This window comes from Protopterus annectens, chromosome 8.part0 (assembly GCF_019279795.1).
Source record: "Protopterus annectens isolate FY-2018-M chromosome 8.part0, PAN1.0, whole genome shotgun sequence".
Classification (NCBI taxonomy): domain Eukaryota; kingdom Metazoa; phylum Chordata; order Ceratodontiformes; family Protopteridae; genus Protopterus; species Protopterus annectens.
The window spans coordinates 55,481,015-55,505,807 of record NC_056741.1 but is presented as its reverse complement, the minus strand read 5'-3'; the positions used below and the strand labels follow the sequence as shown (position 1 = coordinate 55,505,807).

The 24,793-nt window shown below is 45.4% G+C and overlaps 1 protein-coding gene across 3 annotated transcripts in view; it reads left to right on the top strand.

Moving 5' to 3' along the window:
• USP5 (ubiquitin specific peptidase 5) overlaps positions 1-24,793 on the top strand; it is a 2,313,977-nt gene that overhangs the window by 69,547 nt on the left and 2,219,637 nt on the right. For 2 of the 3 annotated variants that reach the window (XM_044079605.1, XM_044079604.1), the window contains exon 2: positions 10,908-11,033. In XM_044079605.1, coding sequence (XP_043935540.1) covers positions 10,908-11,033 — 126 coding nt within the window. Of the gene's footprint in view, positions 1-10,702; positions 10,791-10,907; positions 11,034-24,793 lie in introns of those variants that run through there. The other variant, XM_044079606.1, reaches the window with a different exon arrangement.

The following is a 24,793-nucleotide window of genomic DNA, read 5'->3' as shown; positions in this document are numbered from 1 at the left end:
TATACTGCCTGGGACCTCTCCACCTGCAGGACTCCTGTGCAATATGTCACTCTTTTAGCCAGAGAGTCCTGCAGGAAAGGAGAAACAAGCTCATTTTAAGGGGACTCCTTAAACCGGAGGGCTCCCCGGCCAAATCGGCTCCGGGAAAGCCTTCCAAGACTAAGGCCCAGGCTTCTGTACCAAAGCCTTCGGCCTTGGCTCCGACTTTGTCGGAGTCGAGATCGGCTCCGGCTGGAGCCGATCCGACCTTGGCTAAATCTTTGGCACCGATGGCTATTGATGCCGATACTTCCATGGTCACTTTGGTGTCTGTTCCGAGTACTGGCTCCGACCACCATGTGGCCCAGGCTTCGGTGTCGGCTCCGACACTGCTATTTCGATGCCTGCATCGGCTCTGGCTGGAGCCGATGCATCTAGATCTTCTCTCTGAGCCGAAAAGTTATCGGCTCCGACTGGATCAGTGGGTTTGTCGGCTCCGATGGTTCCTTCGAGGAAGAGGTTCAGGTCCCCCTCTTTGGAACCGATTCTGTCGGCTCCGGCCTCGCCTCTTCTTTCGGAACGGAGCCATCGGAGCCGATCATCTAGGTCGTCCAGGTTATCTGATCATGATTTAGAGAGGGTGGTAAGCAGATTATTAAAATCCCAGGCACTGGCCCAGATGCTTCATAGTCCGTCTCAACAGACTACTATTAGCCCACACCCCCTTCAAGTTCCTCCTTCGACTCTACAACAGAGTTTGGAGCTGGAGTCTACGGGAATAGTTACGGCTATGGCTGAGGGGCAGATACCCCCTCCTTCTGCACCTTCAGCATCTACTCTTATCTCCTCCTCAAGACCTTCCTTGGAGGGATTCGGTGGTCGGGCTTCCCTGGTCTCCTCCGAGGGGGTGAGTGGCATCGGACCCTTGTCCGACCCCGCTCTTCCCCTTGGAGCTTCGGCCTTGGTGAGCTCTGCTCAGACATCTGCCTCGGAGCCTTCCCTTTCGGTGGGCCCGGGAGTCCCAGTTTCTTCGGAACGGGTTCTCTCTGATCTCCCTGGGAGGGGGGCCTTCGAGGTGATGAAGTGTGCTGGCCACTGGGCTCAGTCAGCAGTCTATTCCCTTAGCTCCTCCCTCTACAGTGCCTGTCGATATCTCTTCCATCTCTCTTGCTCCCTGACCTAGAGATCCACCGCCTCAGGTTTCCCCACTGGGAAGAACCCCCTCTTCCGAGGATTCTCCTGACCAGTCAGGAGATCCTCCGCGCAAGAGGACTTGTAAGAGGAAACACCTGGACTCCCCTGAGTCTACCACTTCAGATACCGACTTAGATGAGTCGGAGGGATCCCCAAGATCCCCCTCTGAGGATGTCTCCTTTTCAGACATCCTAGAACTCCTAAAACAGAGGGGAAACTGGCCCTCCATAAATCCCTCCGAGGATGAGTCTGTATACCTAGAGGCGTTTGGATCTCGACCCTCCACCTCCTGGGTGTCTCCACCTTTCGACCCCCTTATGGAGGTTATTGCTCGAAAGGCTTGGGCTGCTCCTGATTCTGTAGAGCCAGTTCCTAGGAGGCAGTCTAAATTTATTACAGCCCCTTCTGAAAAGCAATTCCTTACTAAAGGTGTTCCTGTTGATGCCATGGTGGTGGCGGCCGCCACTAAGAAGGAACTTGCAGATCTTTCCGTACCAGTCCATCCTCCTAATAAGGATTCTAGGACCATGGATAGGTATGGTAAGCGGATGTTCTCCTCAGCGACCTTTGCCATGCGTTCGCTCAACTATTTATGTCACTTCACCAGACTCCAAAGGGACATCCTTAAAGAACTAGGTGAAGTAGTGCAGGATCCTACGGCTGCAGGGGCTCAAGAAAAGATTGCTTCTCAGCTAGGAATCCTTAATTCTATAGCTAACTCCTCCATGCGTCTGATCTCGTATGCAGCAGATGGAGCGAGTAGAGCCGCGGATACAGGAGTGGCTCTTAGACGTCAATCCTGGATGCGGCTCTAATTTTGCAGATCCCTTTAAGGCGTCCTTCACAAATTATCCCTTTTATGGGTCAGCATTGTTTGGCCCTCAAGTGAAGGATATATTGACCAGGTGTGAGCAGGACGGCAAGACTCTTTCTGCCGTAGGGGTCCGTTTTTCTACCCCCTCTAGACCTTACCCCAAAGGTCAGAAGGGTGGAAAAATGTGGTTCCGTAAATCCCAGGGAGTCTCGCCAGATGCACGTGGTCAGTTTACCCCTAGAGGCAGAGGGGGTAATAATAACAGACGCCGCTCTAGAGGCAGAGGGGGTCCACAAAACCAGGGAAGCAGAGAGCCTCTCTGACAAGCCCTTCCAGCATCCCTGAGATGTTGCCCGGCTGTCCATTCTTGGAGGCAGTCGGGGGAAGACTATCGCTGTACCCGGAAGCCTGGTGTTCCCTCTCTCAAGACAGATGGGTACAGTCGATCATATCCGAGGGTTACAAGATTCCTTTCGAGGAAAGTCCTTTCACTCACAAAAATTCCTTTCCAGATGTGCCACCCGGTCTAAGGGAAATTGCAAAGTTAGAAGTATCAAAACTTCTACAAAAAAGGGCCATTCAGCCAGTTACAACAGACCATTCAGAGCCCGGAATCTACTCAAGATTCTTTTTGGTCCCCAAAAAGAAGGGAGACTGGAGACCAATATTGGATCTCAGCAGACTCAAGTCTGAGAGAGACCAGATTTCGAATGGTCACACTTCAATCAATTTTGCCCTTCCTAGACAAGGACAACTGGATGTGCTCAATAGACCTTCAGGACGCGTACTATCGCATAAAAATTCACAGACGCTCCAGAAGGTTTCTCTGCTTTCGGCTGGGGTCCAGTCATTTTCAATTCAGAGCCCTGCCCTTTGGTCTCACTACAGCCCCCAGAGTGTTCACCAAATGTATGGCAGTGGTCAGGGCTCACCTGAGGCGTCAAGGATTCCAGGTGTTTCCGTATCTCGACGACTGGCGCCTTTCAGCCACCACCAGGCATCAACTTCTCCAAGCCAGGGATTACACCCTAAATCTCTGCACTCAATTAGGAATTTCGATCAACTACGAAAAATCCTCCTTATTGCCCTGCCAGTCTTACTTTCATAGGCGCAAACTTAAACACTGTTCAGATGTCAGCATCCCTCACAGATCAAAGAATCTCAGATATCGAAAGTCACGTGCGGATCATCCTTGCCAGCAAAAAGGTGCAAGCCAGAATGGTTCTGAAGGTGTTGGGCCTCATGGCTGCGGCCATTACCCTTCTTCCCTTGGCCCGCTTCTACATGCATCTTCTTCAATGGATGTTGTTCACCCAGTGGTCTTACCAACAACTTCCCATGCGTCACCAAATCCTGGTGACACAAATTTGCAAGAATCATCTATCATGGTGGATTTCTTCTCCCCAGATTCATCAAGGCAGACCCTTTGTATCCTCGGCCCCGGTAGCCACAGTCACTACGGACGCCTCCCTGATCGGGTGGGGTGGTCATTATCAGGGCAGGATGGTTCATGGGACGTGGCAGCCGTTCGAATACCACCTGCACATAAATGTCCTAGAGATGAGAGCAGTGCTTTTAATGTTGCAAGCCCTCAACGACTTTCTTCCCTTGGGAACAATTGCAGTTCACACAGACATGTCTGTAGTATGGTATATCAACAAACAGGGCGGAACCAAGTCCTACCCCTTGTGTCGAGAAGCTCTCAGACTTTGGCAATGGGCGATCTCCTCTCATCGGTTTCTGGTAGCAACGCATATCCCTGAGAAAACCAACATTCTAGCGGACAGATTGAGCAGAGCTATTCTCATGCCTCACGAGTGGTCTCTCAAACCATCTATAGTGGAGGAGATTTTTCTAGAATGGGGCCTCCCATGTTGCGATCTTTTTGCTACTCCCCAAAACAGCAAATGCCCAGACTTCTTTTCTCTCTTTCCACTGCCAGGCCATCCCCCCAGAGACGCTGTAACCCAGGATTGACCCCAGGGACTTCTTTATGCCTTTCTCCTTTTCCGTTGATTCCACAAGTTCTCCAGAAAGCCACCGTTTTGAGAGCCAAAATGATTCTCATTGCTCCCTATTGGCCTCGACAAATTTGGTTTCCGTTCCTCCATAGTCACCTATTGGTGCAGCTGGGTCAGCTGCATCGGTCTATTCCTTCTCTCAACCTCACAGCTTGGTTGCTCCACTTCCTTCCTTAGCCAGGCTTCCTATGATCTCTAATCCTGTTAGGGATATCATAGTGGCTTCCCTTAAATCCTCTACTAGAAGGATTTATACCAGCAAGTGGAAACGCTTCTCTTGTTGGGCAAAAGCTAAAAATATAGATCCCTTTACTGCCCCTGTTCATGCAGTTTTGGATTTCTTAGCGAAAATTTTTCACTCGGGCTCTTCATCTTCCACGGTCAAAGTTCAGTTGGCTGCTATCTCGAACTTTCATGTTGGGTTTGCAGATCACAACATTATGTCCCACAGGCTTTGTAGAGCCTTTCTAAAAGGAATTTTCCTCCTTAAACCTCCAGTGAGGAGTCCTCCTCCTCAATGGAACCTAAATCTAGTGCTGACATCCTTAATTCTTCCTCCCTTCGAGCCAGCTGTTTCATGTTCCCTGAAGTTTCTTTCATGGAAAACACTCTTCCTTGTTGCTATTACCTCGGCAAGGAGAGTGTCAGAACTTCATGCTCTCTCTGTTCGTCCCCCTTATTTGGTCTTCCACAAAGACAGGGTATCCTTGAGAACTAATCCAACCTTTTTGCCTAAGGTGGCCTCAAAATAATTTGATCCAATCTATTGACCTCCCTGTATTTTTCCCTAATTACTCAAACAGATCGGAACAAAAATTACATTATCTTGATGTTCACCGCCAACTCCGATATTATTTGGACAGAACAAGACAATTCAGGAAATCCCATCAGCTCTTTCTTAAGCTGAAAATAAGAAAGGCCTTCCTGTCTCCAAAGTGACCTTATCTAGATGGCTTTCTTCCACCATCTCCGAAATCTATCCGCTCAGGGGAAAACAGCTGTGCTCAAAACCAAAAGCGCATTCAACCAGAAGCTTAGCCACTTCCACAGCTTTTCAGGCTAGACTTCCATTAGACACTATTTGTGCAGCAGCCACTTGGGCCACTCCTCATACCTTTGTTTCTCATTACAAATTGGATTTGGCCTCCAGGGATAGAGCCAGTTTTGGCTCTACAGTTCTCAAGAGTCTGTTCCATTGAGCCACCCAGGATAGAGGTGCTAGGGACGCGGTCCCATCAAGCAAGAATGAAGGCGAGATTGACAACTTAACATTGAGAAGTTATGTACCTACCATAATGTTCCATGTTAGTTGTCTTCTCTCGCCTTCTTTCTTGCGACCCTCCCTCCTGCCCCCTGGCCTGGACAGACCTTTTTCTCCCTATATGGAAGATTGCTTCTTAAGACCAACTAGTTGTCTGGTCTTCCTTATAGCCCATCCTTTAGGCTTTTTGCCTTTCTTTCCTTCTAGGAAGTTTTTTGTGCTAGGCGTTATTGCCTATAGGTACCAAACGAGATCTGTGTACTTGCCGCCTTGCATCATGGGATATGGGGCTGCCTCGAGCTGGTAAAAGTGACTCTCGAGCTTAGCAAAGTGCCGAGTCGGAGCCGAGGATCGGCTCCGAACCCATCAAGCAAGAAAGAAGGCGAGAGAAGACAACTAACATGGAACGTTATGGTAGGTACATAACTTCTCATTAACCACTTCCATTTTCTCAGTTTTTGTATTGTATGGATAGTAAGATACAAGCAGTTAAAATGTTTAGTCTTTTTAGCCTTGTACACAGGTGAGACGTATGTTTGTCAACCAGACAAGTTGTGGATGACCGAGGAGAAGGACTTATCTGTAGGAAAACACACCAAGAGTCAAGTGGGATAAGCGGATTCTTCCAGTAGAACAGGGCAGATTATGATTACACACCAGAGTAGGTCCCTGCACATAGTTAAATGCACTGCTCCAAAAAGCAAAGTATCCAAGAAAAGAAATGAGCTAGCAACTGTAAGCTGCAACATGTATCAAAATATATTTGTTAGATTACATAAAAAGAGCAAAAACGGACCGCTTTCGGCTAGAACATTTTCTTAGCCTTCATCAGTGTTGAAAACAGAAGCATTCATTTGTTCCTTTTTAAACAAAAATACAAATTGGTTACATACCGTGATTGGTTGACTCGTAAATATTCATTTAGCCCGGGTGGAAAAAGTCCACCCAGTTTAATGATCCATTTTTTCTCTTTTGCATCCAATATAGAGTGCTGTCCCTCCTTTTTTGGATCTGTCACCCAATATTCTATCAATCGTAAAATTAAGAGGCTGTAGGGTGTTTTATGGTATGCTTATACAAGGCATTGCTGGTTCTCTTTAGCATTATGTCACTTAAATGCTCAGAGATCCGCAATCTAAATGGCCTTGGAAGTCTTTCCTATGTAAAATGCAGAACTGCATGAAGCCAAATATATTAGCCAGTCACTACTAGAGCTGGCAAAGAAATCAATGTCAAAAACCACTCCGCAGTTTCTACTAGAGAATTTGTTTAGACTTGATAACCTTATTGCAGTGGCTGCAATGACCACAGGGCATGCATCCAGTCAGTCTGTCCCCAGAGATTGCTGTTTGAATGCTATCTGTAGAGGAAGTCTTCTGTGGTCGTTGGTATTGACTCAAAAGTGACGTGTCTCCAAGATATTGTGTTAGGGTGTTATCAGCCAATAGTGTGTTCCAGTGTCCCCGTACAATGTCCATAAGTGTATTAGTGTTCCTACCGTGAGTAGTCATAAACCGGATGACATTGCCAGTGCTTCCCCTTATATTTATTTGAGCAAATCCTCCCTGTTGAGATTAGCAGCATAGTTGCTTGTTCCTAGAACATAACCCATCACAAAAGCATAATAGACAAGGAAATTGTCAGCATTACTAAATCGTGTGAAGAGACTGAAGTCTGTGAGGGTCATCCCTTCTACACCACGTCTTAATTAAGTACAGATGTTTTGGGACTTGAACAACAGTTACGGGATAGTGACTGGCTAGTATATTTGGCTTCATGCAGTTTGTTCTGCATTTTACATAGGGCAGACTTCCAGGCCATTTAGATTGCGGATCTCTGAGCATTTAAGTGACTTAGGACAAAAGAGAACCAGCAATGTCTTGTGTAAGCATACCATAAAACACCCTACAGCCTCTTTTTTAATTTTATGATTATTGATGGAATATTTGGTGACTGATCCAAAAAAGCGGGATGGCACTCTATATTTGATGCAAAAGAGAAAAAATGCATCATTAAACTTTTCAGATTGTTTATCCGATTTTTGAAGGGGTATTTCAGAGCTGCACAGTTGAGGCTCCTTCACATAGCAAAAACAGAAAACTATAATTCAAACTGGAAAGGGATGATGATGATGATGAAACGAGGGAAAGGTCAAGAAACCAGGAGCGACTGGGATGTGGATGCAGGCCTTTAAGGTGAATAACAATAGTCATATAGGGTATTATAGTCCGTAAAGTAGCAGAACGTTTCCTAAGAACTAAGCCAGCATGGGAATGGAAAAAGGAGATTCTGCTGATAGGGATATAGACAATAGGCAAGAGGGGGCTGCAGTTTATGGGAGAAGACTGGCAAAGGAACCAACGTATTGGGAGCAAATAACTAGAGAGGGAAAGATTAGTAGAATGGGAATATGACGACTTTATTTTGACTAAGTTAGAGGTTGCCTTCCCTGTCAAGTATTGATATCAGAGTGTAGACCAAGAGAAATAGGGGGGGGGGGTGTCCTAAATGAAAGACCAATACTGGCAGAGTGTTTAGTAGAATCTAGAACAGAAGCTGCCATTAAAAATGAGTAGCTATTAGAGAATATAAATTATAGAATGACTCCCCCATTAATATTCCAAAATGTGCACGCTGATTGCTCAGCGTGCACATTGTAAATCAGACTTATACTAATGGAAAAAGGTCCGGTCACCTGGACTTTTTCCATTAGTATGTCTTTTTCAGAAACTGAGAACACAAGCTCTCCCTTGCTTTTTAGAAACTGTCTCGCTATGTTAAAGGAGTTTAACATAGCGAGACAGCTTTAAAAAAAAGCGACTGAGAAAAGATCTCCATTGCTTTTTTTTAAAGCTGTCTCGCTATATTAAAATCCTTTAACATAGCGAGAAAGTTTCTAAAAAGCAACGGAGAACTTGCATTCTCCGTTGATTCCACCCACAGCTCTGATGTACCGCGTAAGGACAGTACATCAGAACTGCTGCGGAAGGGGCTTTGTACAATGCCATTATTTAAGAAAAGTGTGTTTATTTCTTAAATAATGTCATTGTATAATAGCAATAACCCACTTCTGGGTGTGGGTAATGCTGGATTTACTCACGGTTGTCTTTGTTTGGCCACTCGGGCTTCGCCCTCGTGAACAAACCACACCAACCGTGGGTAAATCCAGCATTACCCACACCCAGGCATGGGTTATTGCTTAAATATTGCATGACAACTATAGGAATCTCTGGAGGTTAGAAAGAACTGGGAAGAGAGAATGGATAAACAATTCACAAAAAACAATGGGAAGGTTTATGTATGTTTCCAAATATGCAACAAAATTAGGAATTTTGCTTGGAAATGTTTATATGGTTTTGTACCCCAGTTAGACAACAGAGAATTTTTCCTCTGGTAGACAGCAAATGTTTGAGATGTGATAGGGAAGAGAGGCAATTTGAGATGTATTTTCTGGGAGTGCACTGAGTTGGTGGACTTTAAGGACTACCTCCGGGAGGTACTGTTGGAGATGCTGGGTCGGCAGACTAGTGTGATGAGGGAGATGATTTTTCTGAGCTATGATACAGGATCGGAACTGCCTAGACATAGTAAGGCCTTGCTGAGTTTATTTACAGTGGCTGCCAAAAAATCAGTTACTAGAAAATGGAAATCAAAATCTAAACCATCTTTACTCGAAGTAGGGAGTACAGTAACAGAGAGAACTGCTGGAATTGAGATCCTTAAAGGGTAGGAGCAAACTACATAGGAAAAATGGGAATTGTGGGAACAATACATACAGGGGAGGAATGAGGTTAAAAGAAGGCGGGGCTTGAATGAGCTAGCAATGTTTGACAATGATTGGGCAGATTATAAGTGATGTATAATGTTTGCAAATGGGAGTGTCATGGTTTGTGATATAAAGGAATGTGCCAATGTGGCTCGTTTGCAGTTACTTAAATGTATGACTGTGGTAAGAGATTTTTTTTTTTTAAACTGACACCTTTTATTAAAGGGGGCAGGAATTGAATAATTTATGTTGCTTAGATTATATGATGTATAGCAATGTACATGAAATATAATAGTTGTAAACAGTTTACAATTTGATTACCTTTTTATATAACTGTAATTTGCTTATGTCACGTGATAATTCAATAAAGGTGTTTTAAAAAAAAAAAAAAAAAAAAAAACTATTTGTAGTACTCGTAGCACACTCACTAGTTGGTAAAAAGCTATCCTTGGCAGATTAAATTTTGAATCCTGTGTTTTTTGTTTTCAGAGCATTTGTGGATGCAGGATTCCAATGACTTATCAGTGAGATTTTGCTGTGGATAGCGCAAATCCAGTGAATGTGTCAGGGAGGGGCTATATTTTTATTGGGTGAGAAGCATTTAAAAAAAAAAATTCAGGCTGAGAGTTCCCAAAGTCCTGTGGTCAGTAACAGGGAATTGGCATATTGCTAAAATAAGGAAGTGCTTTACTGCTTCTGTTGGATGCGCTAAAGGTGCTTGGATAAGGGATATTCTTTTTGGGGCAAGTTGTTTTTGCCTTCACAAATTGTGCCCGATGTTTACCCTTTTTTTGTTTGAGCTAGTAATTCAGTGGAATGTGGGTGGTGAAGACTTATGGGGGGGGGGCAAGGTTTGGCTGAAGGCTCCTTTGAGTTTAATATAATTTGGTTTGCAGGCTGGAATTGGAAGTGAAGGTGTTCTGTATTTTGTGAAGTGGTGTTTCTTCCTTTTGTGTGTAGCAACAAGATTAGCAAAACCAGAGAGTGTCTCTTGGGTTGAGTACAGTCTAGGTGTCATTATTCTGGATTTGTGGCTGGCAAAGGGAATTTGGGGGCTAGTGACCTGAGCAAAGGCTGGCAGCAGTTTTGTGAAGTTCCTGTGAGCACTAGACAGCAGTCAACATATCTTTAAACTGTTCCTCTAGGCTGTCACCCTCTTCATATTATATACTCTGTTGTATACAGGAAGTCTTTGTACCCGTCTAATTCCTTATTTCCTTTGTCTTCCTTAACATTTCTCTCTTATCTTCTCTCCATTGTATGCCCAGCTTTATTTACTGTATATATTTAATATGTACTGTGTGCTGCATTAAGCTAGCTATGCAACTTGTCTTTTGGTTGTTTCAGCTGCATCGATAGTGTGCTTGTAGAATACTCTTTGGATTTATCACTATGCTTGCAGCCATTTGAAAATGTCAGCTTTATCTTCTGTCTGTTGCAGTTTCCTCACATGAGCCTGAAAAGTGTATTTGGATTGGTGTTCTACCCCAGATAACAAATAAAAATCAAACCAGATTTCCTGGAAAACAGGTTCTTTATGAAAATGTCTAATGGTTACTATAGGCACTAGGCAGGGCTTGAAAAGAAGCAAGCAGTTGAATTATTGGCTGCGCAGGTCACGTTCGGTACTGATTCAGTTGTAATAAATACTTGTAGTGAGCTCCACCCTCAAAGTGGAGCTGGAACGCATCTTGTGGTGTAGCGTTATTACATTACTGCAAGTGCAGAACTGTAAAAACGTGTGTACTGTCTCTGGTATGTGCATTCTAGTGCTCACAAATATGCAAGTATAAATACTTACAAATACAGACATGAATACCCACCATAGTTAATGCACCTTTTTTCACTTTGTTTTTCTCTGTTTCTGTACAGGAGTCGGAAGATGGGCTTTACATCTGTATGAACACATTCCTGGCCTTTGGCAAGCAGTATGTGGAGCGACATTATCAAAAAACAGGCCAGAGAGTTTACCTGCACATAAAGCGCATTCGGAAACTAGTAAGTTAGTTTGGTATGATTATCTTAGTGGCTTACATGCTCTAATCCAAAGTGAGATTGCATGTATCACAGTTGCTCAGAACAGTAGCTGATTGTAGCATCTTGCAGAGAGGCATTTTTTTAAATATAACTGATCAGTCTTTCTGTGAGATGTATCTGGTCTCCCAGAATAAAATAGTGAGGGAGGAATACAAAGGCTAGATTGCAACTACAAAGAATTAGTTCAGTTAATTTTTATTTTTGTGGTGTTCTAGGTCGTAAGTACTTCTGTATTCAAACTCCGTTTTGAGGGGGTTGTATCGGGAATTGTGATCTGATCTTTGTAGTGTAATCTGAATGTAGAAGTAGTATTTGGTTAATGTTATCAAAGACCATAAGATGCCAGCCATGTACACGTTTAAGTGGACATACTTCAGTTTGTGCCAAGCAGGTGTAGCTCCTTCGTTTATAATGTTACTGTGGCTCGTAGTCCTTCTCGAGTTAGGTTAGGCTGCCGTGTAAGCATAGCCTCTTCTCCAGGTTTGAGCTCCCTTATCTTTGAATAATGCTGGGTAATTTTTTTTGTTCCACATACACCTTGGACTAATCAATAGTGAATGTTTGGTGCTTGAGTATTCATGATTATGCATCATTGTGTCTTACACAAGTGTCACTGTTACGTATCGATAAAACATTTGTTTTGTGCATTAAACCTTTAAGCTGTGTGCATGTGCTTTCCTGATGGGATAGATGAGAAGAGAGCTGGGTGAGGTAGGGAGGATTAGGCATTCTTGGTGTCCCTATTTCAGGGATGACTTGTGGGAATGCAACCATAGGTTCATTTGTAGGTACTAAGTTAGCTGCCCTCGTTGACCATTTTAAGCCTAGGCAGTTTCTCTTGATGTGAATCAAACCCTGTACCCCTTGTCTGGGAGAAACAGCTTAACCATCATGCCAACCCCCAAATCTCTGGTGTTTGCTGGGGAACACAGAGAAAAATAGAGATATTTTTGTTTTATTTGTCATTTGTCTGTCAACTTTTCTGAAGAGTGTTAATTTTCATTTTTTTTTTTAGTGCTGAACTGATGGAAATGGCATCTTTAATGCTTCCTCCTTTGTGCTCTAAGTATGGTTTTGACAAGTAGTAATAAAAGGTGTAGAAGAAAAAATGGTCAGTTCTGTTCTGCGTGGAAGAAATGTATTCTGCCAGACCCTTAACTATTTTGGAAATCTTCCAAGGAGTTCGTGGGCAGTGCATTTTATAGGTTCATAGGTAGGTACTAGGCTATCTGCCTGAAGGCATTTATAAGCCTAGCCAGAATGTGTTGGCTTTCGCCGCCCCCTTAGATTAGTTCCCTGTGCCTCTGTCCAGCAGAGCCACTGAAATGATCCCAGGGGTAAACTTTGTTTCCCATCCACTCATTAAGGTTTCTCTTGAGTGTTAGCGAGGAGCTCTGCCTAATCTAGATTAGAATCTTGTTCCAAAGCATGGGAAGTCTCTGGGACAGGAATCTGTCCCTCCAGCACATCCTATTTATTGTTGTGGTGAGGTTTAGATCCCTAGAGCGTGTGGCTCGAAGGGGATGTGTTTGTTTTTTTTTTGTTTTTTTGTTTTTTTTTTAAGGTGGAGCATGTCCATCAATTCTGGGTTGGACATGGCCTTTGTAGGTCAGGCAGAGATCCCCTCTGAGTAGGTGATATGCAGCCGAGTACAGCTGGAGTTTCTTCAGTTGAGGGCATCTGTTTGAGGCCACTGATCCTCTTGTTGAGGTACTTCTGTGGTCTTTCCAGCTGTTGCAGGTGTCTTGTAAGGTACATCCCAAATGGGACGTTTTACTCTCTGATGGGTCTGATGAGTAGAGGGACACAATGACCTCTTTTGATCTGGATGTGAACCCTTTTGTGATTAGGTGGGCCACATAGAAGGATTTTCTAACAACTTTGGCAATGTGATTATCAAAGGAGAGATTGTCTACTTGGGTTCCTAGATCCCTTATTACATCTTCTGTATTTAGGGGACTACCACCTATGTGGTAGTTTGTGGTTAGTTTGTTTTTTCCAAAGGGGATGACTATGCACTTTTTGACATTTAGCTTGAGGCCATGATTTTGACACCAGGTATCAGTCTCAGTGAGACCCTTTTGGAGGATGTCTGTGTCAGCCGGAGAGTCAGTTATAGCCCCTAGTTTGCAGTAGTCTGCGAACTTGGTCAGCCATAGTTCTCCTGTGCTTGCCTGTACGTCTGAGAAGTATATGCCGAACAGGAGGGGTCCTAGGACTGAGACCTGGGGAACACCACTTGTAACTGGTTTAGAGTCTGTTCTAGCTCCCGCAACTCTCACCATGTGGGTTCTGTCCGTGAGCCAGTTGGCAAACAATCTTGTGATGTAGGGGTTTATGTTCAGGCTGGTGAGCTTGTCTATAATACCAGAATGGGAAATGGTGTCGAAGGCCTTTGCGAGGTCTAGGTAGGCTGTGTACCAACTTTCCCTCGTCTGTAGCCTTGATGACTGTCTCTAAGTCCACCAGGTTTAAGTGGCGCAGTCTGCCCTTACCAAAGTCTAACTGGGTAGGGTCCAGTGTTTGGAGGTTCCCAGTGTCTCTGTTAATGAGTTCCATGATGATGCGTGCCATAGCCTTGCAGACCAAGCTAGTCAGGCTTATAGGGCGATAGTTCCCAGGGTCTGTTGTGGCTTCACCTTTGTGGAGCGGAATAACCGTTGCTGTGCACCACTCTATGGTACGTAGTCTGTGGAGAGGCTGAGTTTGAACAGTGTGTTAAGGTGAGGGGTTAGTTCGTCTTTGAGCTCGTGTAGGCCGCAGCGTGGGCCAGCGTCCGGTCCCATTGATGCTGTTTTTTGGCTTTGGAGAGGGTTGTTTTAACCTTAGTGTCTGTGATTTCAGGGGCTCTACATTCTTCTGGTATGGTTTTGGGCCCTTTTGGGGGTGAGAGGGGGTGAAGTTTGCACTGAACCTGTCTGCCAGGATGTTGGCGATATCTGTCGGTTCAGTGTATTTTGTGCCATTCTGCACTGACTCCAAGCAGATCTGAACATTTGCCACTTAGATTCTTAACCCCAAGGCATTCTTTAGCTATGTCATCTTTGGAGTCCTTGGAAATTTTTCTTTCGAAGCTTGCCTTGGATGATTTTATGAGGGATCGTAATTTCTTTCTGATATTCATCAGGGATGTCTTCCCTTCTTGGGGTTTTACTCTCTTCTGTACTAGTTTCCTCCTCCTGTTGTATAGCTTGTTTATGGCAGGGATCCACCAGACTGGTTTCCTTTTCTTGGAGGAGTGAGTCTTGGTTTTGCTTGAGATAAGCACGATCCATGCATTTTTGTAGGTGCCCGTAGAATGCAAAGGATTTTGCAGCTTGGACAGAGTTATCCTATAGCATGGGGGCTTTGAAAGTTTCCACCTCTGTCTTAAGTAACGTGAAGTTTGCTTTTGAAAAGTTTTTCAAGGTGGTTTCCTTGTCCGGAAGTGGGAGCGGAATATGGATATCCAGATTGATTTGTTTATGGTTAGATCTAACCAGTGACGGGTTAACCACTGTGGAACACTGGTCATCTGTGTTGGTGATGACCAGGTCCAATATGTTGTCACCTCTGGGAGTGTTGACCAGTTGGTCCAGGGAGTTTGAGTTTATAAATTCTAGGAAACTTTGGGCAAGGGTGTTAGTACTTGAGTAGTTCTCCCAGTTAATGTTTGGGCAATTTAAATCACCCAATATTAGGGTGTTGGGTAGGACCTTTGTTTCCCAGTGTTTTCAGAAACGTGGAATGGGGGTCCTGGGACATGGTGGATCTGTAGCAAGCTACAATTTGAATTGCACTTTTGCTCATTGTTAGTTGCACGTGGATGATCTCTGAAGCATCATGCTGTGCCACTAACCTGGAGGTGTGGGTATCCTTGATGAATATGGATATGCCCCAGCCATTTGTATTTCTGTCTGGGTTCTGTGGCCGAAATGTATGGTATGAGTTGTAGTCTGGTAGTGCTGGGGTGCTCTCTAGAGCCTTAAACCAGGTTTCTGTTACTGCACATGTACATTTTCTCCATACTGAGGAGTGCCTCGAGTGCGTGCATTTTGAGATTTAGACTTATGGCATTGAGTAGCATTACCCTCCGTGTTTTGTTACTTGTGCTATTTACGGCGGTGGGTTTGTCTCTCTTGAGCATTACCAAAAAAAAGTCACTATGGGGGTGGCAAGAGCCTTGGCCAGTATTCGAGCACCTATGGGTGACAGGTGCAAGCCATCTCTAGCGAAGCAGCATGGCTTGTCAAGTATGTCATCCCAGACGGACAGACACTGGATCCCCTTTGATACCAGAAACTTAGCCAGTTGTTGAAATTGATATTTTTTTCTTTATACTGTGGTATTATTCCTGGTGAGGGCAGGATGCTACTCGGGGTCAGTGTCATATCGGCCTGGATTATGTGGTCAGAGCTCTTCCATGTCTTTCTTCATGTAGTCCAGGGAGGTAAGGACGTTCAGCAGCATCTTGGACTGCCTCTGGAGTAGAATGTAAAGCAGAACTTGGGTCATTTTATAAGTCTTTCCTGGGAGCTTGGCTTTGCGACATACAGTGATGAAGTCCTGCCTACATGCCAGATAACCTGGGTTAGAATATCAGCCTGGGTGCTGGAGGAGCCATAGGGTGGAGGGGGGGTGGGAGTGATGTATTTTCTGCTTGGTCATGCTTTGGGGGGGGGGGGCGTTTCCATGGCACATTGCAAGCACCCTGCCTGATGAATGGCAGAATGCAGGACTTTAAGCAAGGGCTGGTTGTGCATGGCATTGTAGCTAGGTTTAAGTTGTGTTTTAATCAAGGAGCGCTTTGGTTGCCATAGGGACTAAATATGTTTTAAATTATGGAAACAAAATCCCTGATGGTCAGCTGAATGACTGCTTCATCAGTGAGAAACCTAGGGTACAAGTTGTGAGAAAAGCTGGTGGTTGGTAAGCAGGATGTAGGAAGTAGACTGGAGAGAGAGAAAACAAAAAGCTTTTCTAGGAGCTATGCTGTCCAAGGCTATGCCTGAAATAGATCTGGTTATCACTAGCTCCTTGGAGTATAGGGATAAAGCCCTGCATAAGACACAAATGATCAGGGTTCATTTAGAAGCTTGGGTGCCTGTAAGAGTTGGTTGAGGAAGTTTGTAGTAAGTGGTGTCCAGATTTTATTTTTGTGTGGGAGGCAGCTCTGGCTTGCCACTAGGGTCTAGTGGGAGAACTAGCCTGTTGCACTTGGGGTGTGCATTTTTAGGGTGACCATACTGCACGAATAGCTACGAGCCAAGGTCCCAGTCGCAGAGCCTGACCCCTACTTCCCCAACAGCTGCAGGCTAAGGTCCCAGTTGTAGAGCCTTACGAACTGCCATGGGGAAGAGAGTGCAGGACTTGAGGAGATGGTAAGCCACCCTCCCAGGATCAGCAACCTGACCTGCTCCCAACATTTGCCATTGGGAAATGGATGGACTGATGGGGCTTCCAAGGCTGTGGGGCTCTCTCCTCGCCCATCCATGGCCATCTTTGACCCTGCAGAACGGATCAATTGAGTGACCTTTAGTGACGTCATTGAGATCTTGCAGGAGGAGAAAAGAATGGATGTTATGTAGTCCTATCTTGCCTACATTCTTACCCGTGGGTTCGGAGCCGAATATCTGTTCCGACTCTGCCGATTTTACTAGTTCAAAGTCTTTCATTGGCTGGGCTAAGCAGGTATCCCGTGGTGCACTGCTCCATATCCCCAGATCTCGTTTGCCGCTAGTGTAGCTCAGACGTGGTCTCGCTTGGCTGTGGCTAAGTACCCTCTTTTTTTCTTGTCTTAAGTTTTGATTCCTATCAAAAGCTATTTTCATAGCTATTTGTCTAAGTTTGTCAAGCATTGTGATTGTTGTGTGGTATCCCACTGACTGTTCCCTCGGGCTAGGCCCGTTGGAGGGCCTAGTTCTCCTCTTTTTTGCATTCTGTGTGAGTATGGTCTAGACCGTTTAAGTTAGAAGTTTGAGCTTTCCCTTTCCTTGTGGTCTCTCAATCCTTTGAGAGTTTGTACTTTATCTTTGGTGTGTGTTTGGTCACTGTTGTAGTGTTGGTTATTGTTTAGCGTCGTTCCCGCTTTTTTGTAGAGTGAACGCCGGTGTGTCATTCTCAGACTTGGTTTTGCGTTGTTGGCATAGTAGTTAAGATGTCTAAGGATCCCAAGGAGCACAAACCTTCGGGTTTTAAAAAGTGCTCTAAATGTGGGTACAAAATGTCCATTACCGATGGGCATTCCATTTGTGTCTATTGCTTGGGAGCCATCCATCTGCAGGAATCATGCAGTTTTTGTCATGCGTTCGGCCCTAGAGTTCTCCAAGAGAGAAAGAATAAGCTAATCTTAAAGGGACTATTGAAACCCTCTTTTGAAGAGGCTATGGACTAGTCTTCCACTGGAAAGTCAAAATCTGGCAAGTCAAAAAAAGAGATCTCTGGCTCAGTCAGCTTCATCGGAGCCCCCGGAGAAAATCTCAAAAACTGCATCAACCTCCTCGGCTCCACTGTCCTCTGGGCCGCAGGACGGGTCAGTATTGACAGAACTGGCGTCTGCTGCAGTTTTATTGGAACCTCCTGGGAGCTGATCGCCCAGTCTCGGACCAGCTTCTCCTGAGAGGAGATCTCATTTTCTATCCCTGTCCTCCTAATCCTCCAGGACCCCCTCGGATGTGGATGTTGATAGGGTGGTTCAGAGGCTCCCCCAGTCACCAGTTTTGGCAAAATTGTTTTCGGCTCCGGCCCAGTCAGCTCCGGAGCCCGTCCCGACCCAGTGTACGATCATTCCTCCGAGCACATCTCTGTCTTCGGAGCCAGAGTGTTCCATGCAGTGTGATGTTTCTAGGCCGGCTCCTATGCCCCATTTGGCTCCATCGGTACTGGCATGTACTCCGACCCCTTGGCTCCTTCCTCTGGGTTCGGGACTCTGGATTCTTCTGTCGGGCCCGAGGGGGACATCTCTAGGCTTATTTCGGTCCCGAGCCTCCCTCTCGGTGCATCTGCTCCGGGAACTTCGACCCCAGTCATGGCCTCTGAGTCTGGTCATTCCTCTGATTCGGGGGGGCCGGCCTTCGAGGCTATGTAGACCGCACTGGCCAGATCGTCAGCTACATCTGCGGGTCTGTCACTCTGTCCCTTACCACTCTGGTGAGAGCTTCTGATTACCACCCATCCATGGACAGCAGAGCACCAGGGCCTAGGGATACACCCACGAGTGGTCCCCAAATTTCTGAGGGTCTCTCAGAGTTCGTGCCTGAGGAGCCCCCCATAAAGAAAACTTGCAAGAGGAAGCACATAGACTCCCAGGAGGAGTCCCTCACCTCTGATACTGCCCTCGAGGAATCTGAGGGGGTCCCCCAAGTCATCCTCGGTTTCCTTCTCCCATATCCTGGAGATACTGAGACAGAGTTGACTGGCTGTCCAAAGCCCCTTCCGAGGAGGAGTCAGTATTCCTTAAGGCATTTGGTGCTCAGCCCTCTGCCTCCTGGGTGTCTCCACCCTTCGAACTCCTTGACCTGATTTGTCGAAGAGTGTGGGAAAACCCTGATTCTGTGGAGCCTGTGCCCAGGCGTCCCAACAAATTCCTTTCCGCTCCCCAGGGCAAAGAGTTTCTGTCTAAAGGAGTCCCTGTAGATGCCATGGTGGTGGCGGCAGCCACTCAGAAGGAAGTAGCAGAGTCTTCTTCAGCCGTCCATCCTCCTAACAAGGCGTCTAGGACCATGGATCGGTACAGGAAGCATACCCTCTCGTCAGCAACCTTTACCTTATGGTCGCTGAATTACCTGTCTCACTTCACTTTGCTCCAGAGAGATCTCCTCAACGAGTTGGGAGACACTCTTGCGGGTAACTTTCTTGAGGCGGTGGCTCATACGGTTAACGCCCAGGTCTCTACTCTCAACTCCATTGTTAACTCATCCATGCGGCTCATTTCGTATGCAGCAGAGGAAGCGAGTAGGGCAGCAAGCTCAGGGGTCCCTTAGAAGGCAAGCCTGGCTGCGCCTGTGTCACTTTGCGGAGGCCTTCAAGTCTTCCTTCACTGATGCCCCCTTTGATGGTTCCTCTTTGTTTGGGACCAAAGTGAAAGACACCCTCACCAGGTGGAGTAAGAGGGAAAGGCCCTGTCTGCTGTAGGGGTCCATTTTCCCCTTCCTTCTAGGCCTTATCCCAAGGCCCAGCGGAGGGCTGCACAAGGTGAATCCCCCTCCAGAGGTAGGGGGAGGGTTATTCAGGGAGATGCCCTCCCCTGAGGCAGAGGGGGCCCCCTGCAATTCAGGAGACCACGATTCCTTTCGTAGCTCTCCGTACTCTCGTTCCTGAGGGTGTGCCTGGCTGCGCTTATCTGGAGCCAGTCGGGGGTCGAATTTAGTTATATCTGGAAGCCTGGGAAAGCATTACCCAGGACCGATGGGTATTACAGATAATTTCCAGAGGTTATCTCATTCCACTTGCATCAGACCCCCCGCCAGTCAGAAAAATCCCAGACGTTCCACCCAGTCAAAGGGATCAAGCAGCCTCAGAGGTCTCAAAGCTTCTAGAAAAAGGAGCTATCCAGCATGTTCCCTCAGACCAAATCGGATTAGGGACTTACTCAAGATTCTTTTTGGTGCCGAAAAGAACGGGGGACCCGAGACCCATACTAGATCTCCGCCAACTGAACAACTACGTACACAAGTCCAAGTTCCATATGGTTACACTGCAATCGATTCCCCCATTGCTGGGAGAGGAGGTATGGATGTGCTCCATCGACCTCAAGGATGCTTACTACCATGTGAAAATGGACAGGGCATCCAGGAGTCATCTACGCTTCTGGCTGGGAGCCAGTCATTTCCAGTTTCGAGCCCTGCCCTTTGGTCTCACCACAGCCCCCAGGGTGTTCACCAAGTGTATGGCGGTGGTGACTGCTCACTTGAGACGTCAGGGGTTCCAAGCGTTTCTGTATGTGGACGACTGGCTACTTACCGCCCCCAGCAGGCATCAACTTGTTCAAACCAGGGACGCTACCATCACTCTGTCACCAGTTGGGTATAACAATAAATTGGGAAAAATCTGCTTTATTGCCCTCCAGCGTGTCACCTTTATAGGAGCAGAATTAGACACCATTTGACTGCGAGCATTTTTACCGCAGGAAAGGATCAGTGTCTTACAACAGCAGATACACATGCTGATTCCCCTGAGACAAGTGAGGGCAAGATAGGTTCTCCAGCTCCTAGTGACCATGGCAGCAACAATCCTGTTGGTCCCTCTAGCGCGATTGCACATGAGAATTCTCCAATGGCTCCTCTTTATTCAATGGTCTCTCCAAAGACTTCCACTGTCTCACCCCATCTTGCTCACGGACAGATGCAAGCAGGACCTCTGTTGGTGGCTGTGCACCAACAATTTGGACGGGGGAAGGCCCTTCGTTCCACCCATCCTGGGTGCCATGGTGACCACTGATGCCTCCCAGATTGGGGGGGGGGGGCATTATCTTGGCAGGACAGTCCAAGGCATGTGGCAAGAACACGAGATACATCTGCATATAAACGTCCTAGAGATTAGAGCAGTGCTACTTGCGTTGCAGGCATTTCAGAGTGTTCTTCCTCTAGGGACGATAGAGATACTCAGACAACATGTCAGTAGTGTGGTATCTAAACAAGCAAGGGGGAACCAGGTCTTACCCTCTGTGCAGAGAGGCCATGCGAGTGTGGCATTGAGCAGTAACTTCCCAATGGTTTCTGGTGGCAACAAACAGCAAATACAACGTAGAAAGCTGAAGGAAACTCCAAAAGACACAAAACACATTGGATAAAAGGCAGACTTTATAGTAAAACGCAAAGCTTTCGGGTAAAACCCATTCTCAATACTGAATACAAACAAATAAAAAGTAACACTTGCTTATATAGAAGCCCAAAGTATGACAGCAGCCAAAATCATGTGACAAGCAGTAAAAATTTAAAATCACATACATAATTAAAAAGCATATAAAATACATGTAGATTAGTATACAAAAAATATATACAAAAATTACGTAATCATAACTCATGCAAAATTATAACTTAGTGCGCTGCATCCTGGTGAGAAGAGGTTTGATGCTAACAGTATTATTAAGACCAGGAGGATGGTCAGCTCCCAGTCGAATAATCCATTGGTATTCCTTAGTTTCAAGGTGATTATTAATGTCTCCACCTCTTACTGAAGGTACAACAAGGTCTATAACTCTAAACCTAAAAATATGTGCATGTCCCTGGGAATGTATATGTTTAAATAAAGCATTATTGGCATACTGTCTCCTGATTTCAGATTTATGCTCAATGATTCTATCCTTGAGCCTACGCATTGTTTTACCAACATAAAAGGAGCAACACATGACGCAAGTAGCCATGTATACCACATTAATAGAATTACATGAGGCTCTAAGGGTAAACTTATAGGTGAAATGAGTAGTCGGATGAACATATTTAACTGAGTCCACCACATTAACTAGATCTGAACAACAAGAACAATTATGACATTTTACCCGAAAGCTTTGCGTTTTACTATAAAGTCTGCCTTTTATCCAACGTGTCTTGTCTTTTGGAGTTTCCTTCAGCTTTCTACGTTGTATTTGCTGTTTTTTGCTGGTTCGTTGGGTATTATTTATAGGTTCATAGGTTCATACTAGGCTATCTGCCCTAGGGCATTTATAAGCCTAGCCAGAGTGTGTGTGGCTTTCACCACCCCTTAGGATGAGAATACTATACCCATTAGTTTGCTGTGCCTCTGTCCAGCAGTGATACAGAGATGATTCCTGGGGTAAACCTACGATCTCCCATCCACTCGTCAAGATTTCTCTTGAACAGAGTCAGTGAGGGACTCTGCCTCACATGGACTGGGATTCTGTTCCATAGTGTAGGGAGTCTCTGGGTGATGAATCTGTCCCTCCAGCACGTCCTATTTATATCCGTGTTGAGGTTTAAGTCTCTTGCTCTCGTGGCTCTGGTGGATTTGGATTTTCTGAGGTGGAGCATGCCCATTAATTCCGGGTTGGACATGGCCTTGTATGTCAGGCACAGATCACCTCTGAGCAGACGGTATGCGACTGAATAGAGCTGGAGTTTCTTCAGTCGGGCATCGTATGACATATGTTTGAGCCCCTTTATCCTTTTGGTGAGGAACTTTTGGGGTCTTTCCAACTGCTGCAGGTGTCGGGTAAGGTACATTCCGAATGGGGCGTTGTACTCAATCATTGGTCTGATAAGTGAAGAGTACAGGGGTACAATGACCTGTCCTGATCTGGATGTGAATCCCTTCATGATCAGGTGGGCAATGTAGAAGGTCTTCCTAACCACTTTGGCAATGTGAGTGTCAAAAGAGAGGTTACTGTCAAGTTGGGTCCCCAGGTCCCTGATAACTTCTTCAGTGTTTAATGGATTACCACCTATGTGGTAATTAGGGGTTACCTTGTTTTTCCCAAAGGGTATGACTATACATTTTTTGGCATTTAGCTCAAGGCCATGGCTCTGGCACCAGTTATCCATTTCTATGAGACCTTTCTGGAGGATGTCTGTGTCTGATGGAGTGTCAATTATGGTGCCCAGTTTGCAGTCATCTGCAAATTTTGTCAGCCACAATCCCCTATGTTTGCCTGCACTTCAGAAAAATAAATGCCGAACAAGAGGGGGCCCAGGACTGAGCCCTGTGGGACACCGCTCGTGACCGGCTTAGAGTTTGACATGGCACCAGCAACTCTAACCCTGTGTGTTCTGTCCTTGAGCCAGTTTGCAACCCATCTTGTGACATATGGGTTTACATCTAAGCTGGTGAGCTTTTCTATGATGCCCGAGTGGGGTATTGTGTCGAATGCTTTTGCTAGGTCAAGGTAGGCTGTGTGAACTGCCTTACCCTCATCAATGGCCTTAGTGACTGTTTCGAAAAAGTCGACCAAGTTCAAGAGGCAGGATCTGCCCTTGACAAAGCCAAATTGGGTAGGATCCAGTGTCTGTAGGTCCCCAATGTCTTTATGAGTTCCATTATGATCCTCTCCATATATTTGCAGACAAGGCTCGTCAAGCTTATGGGGCGGTAATTTCCAGGGTCCGTAGAGCACCGCCTTTGTGGAGTGGGACCACAGTTGCCGTACGCCATTCTTTGGGTACGTATCCTGTAGTAAGGCTAAGATTAAACAGCAGCCTTATGTGTGGGTTTTATTTATAACAGTATTATTTATGTGTGGGTTTTATTTATAACAGTATTATTTATAACAAAGCCCAAGTTTTGCAGCCAATTGTTTGATATGGAATTACTCCAGTCACTTTTAATGCAGGATGTGAATCCTTTGTTGAATTATGTTCCTGCAAATGTGTATGATATGGAAACAGACAAGTCAGAAAAATACAACTTCACCTATTGGTGATATTGCTGCATTTAACTACAAACTGACTCTTTTTGAGCGAAAGGTTAGTACTTATAAGCGTTTTCAATGGCAGAGGTTTAGCTTTTGTGCTTACCTCAAGATGGGAATTGTGCCACGAGGTCTTAGAATCCTGAAGATGCCATCCTATGGCAATGTGTACCCTGAACTTTTGAAACGCTGGCAACAGCTTAACTTGAAGCTCAGCTTAGATTATATGTTACTTATGAACGACTATTTTTCTACTGTTGAGAAAGATTTAAAAGATGAAATTACTAAAATGGATAATGAACTGAAAGGTATGTCTTGTTTCACTGACATGCTTTCCATTTACCAATCATTGTTTGATAAGTTTCGTGAGTTGGATGACCGGCTTGAGGCTGCTAAGAAAAGAAAGCTGTCTAGAGACATTAATGATTTCCATATGGGCCATATTTTCTCTTGGCCTAGAAATGAGTTAAAAAATGGAAATGAATTAATGGCACGGTGAGTGTACCCGTTCACAAAATTCCTGACATTACCTCCATTAGAGCATTGGACATCTTCCCTGAAGTCCAAGCAACTGGTTTGGATTCAAACTCCGGCGCCCTGACTCCACAATCGGGTAATTCTGTTTTAATCACACCTATGACTGTAACCACGCCTACTATCCATGATGCTGTGGTTGCGCCTTTGAATGAGACTTCAGTTAATGCCTCAGCCTCGAGTGTGGATAATTTTGTAGTGCCGAAGAAGACGCATCAGTCGACTTTAAACTTCACGGAGAAGTGTTTTCAATTGGACAAACCGGAACGAGTACAAGAACACAAATTAGTGAGGGATTCATCCCTCACGAGACATTCAGTCGGTCCGATGAAGCTGAAGAACGACAGTCCTATGAGGCAGGGCAAGAACAGTCGTCGATAGTAGGAGGTATTTTAAACCTCTCTTCGTTTGTATTAACTGATTCTCATTTAGCTTTGCTATCTAAGGGCCTAAGTTTTATTCCAATGGCTACCTTGGACTTAGTCACTATGTTAACAGACCTTAAGGTGTTCTTAAGAACTCTAAATCTGAAATTGATATTTAATAATGATGTTGAGACTGCGGATATCTGTAAAAAAACGAAGCACATTCATTCCTGTTAATGTTCCGGTTACTCTTGCCTTTCATGATTTATGTGAGACTGAGTTTAGGGAACGTAGCGATACTGGTAGGACTAGAGTAAATAACAACTTAACTCATGATCAATATATAGCCCTGAAGTCTTTAAAATTTAATGACAATATTATTATTAAACAGGTAGATAAGGGTGGTGTGATTGTCGTCATGGACAGGGTTCATTATAATAGATCAGTCACAAAGTTGCTCACAGACCCGTTGGCATTTAAAC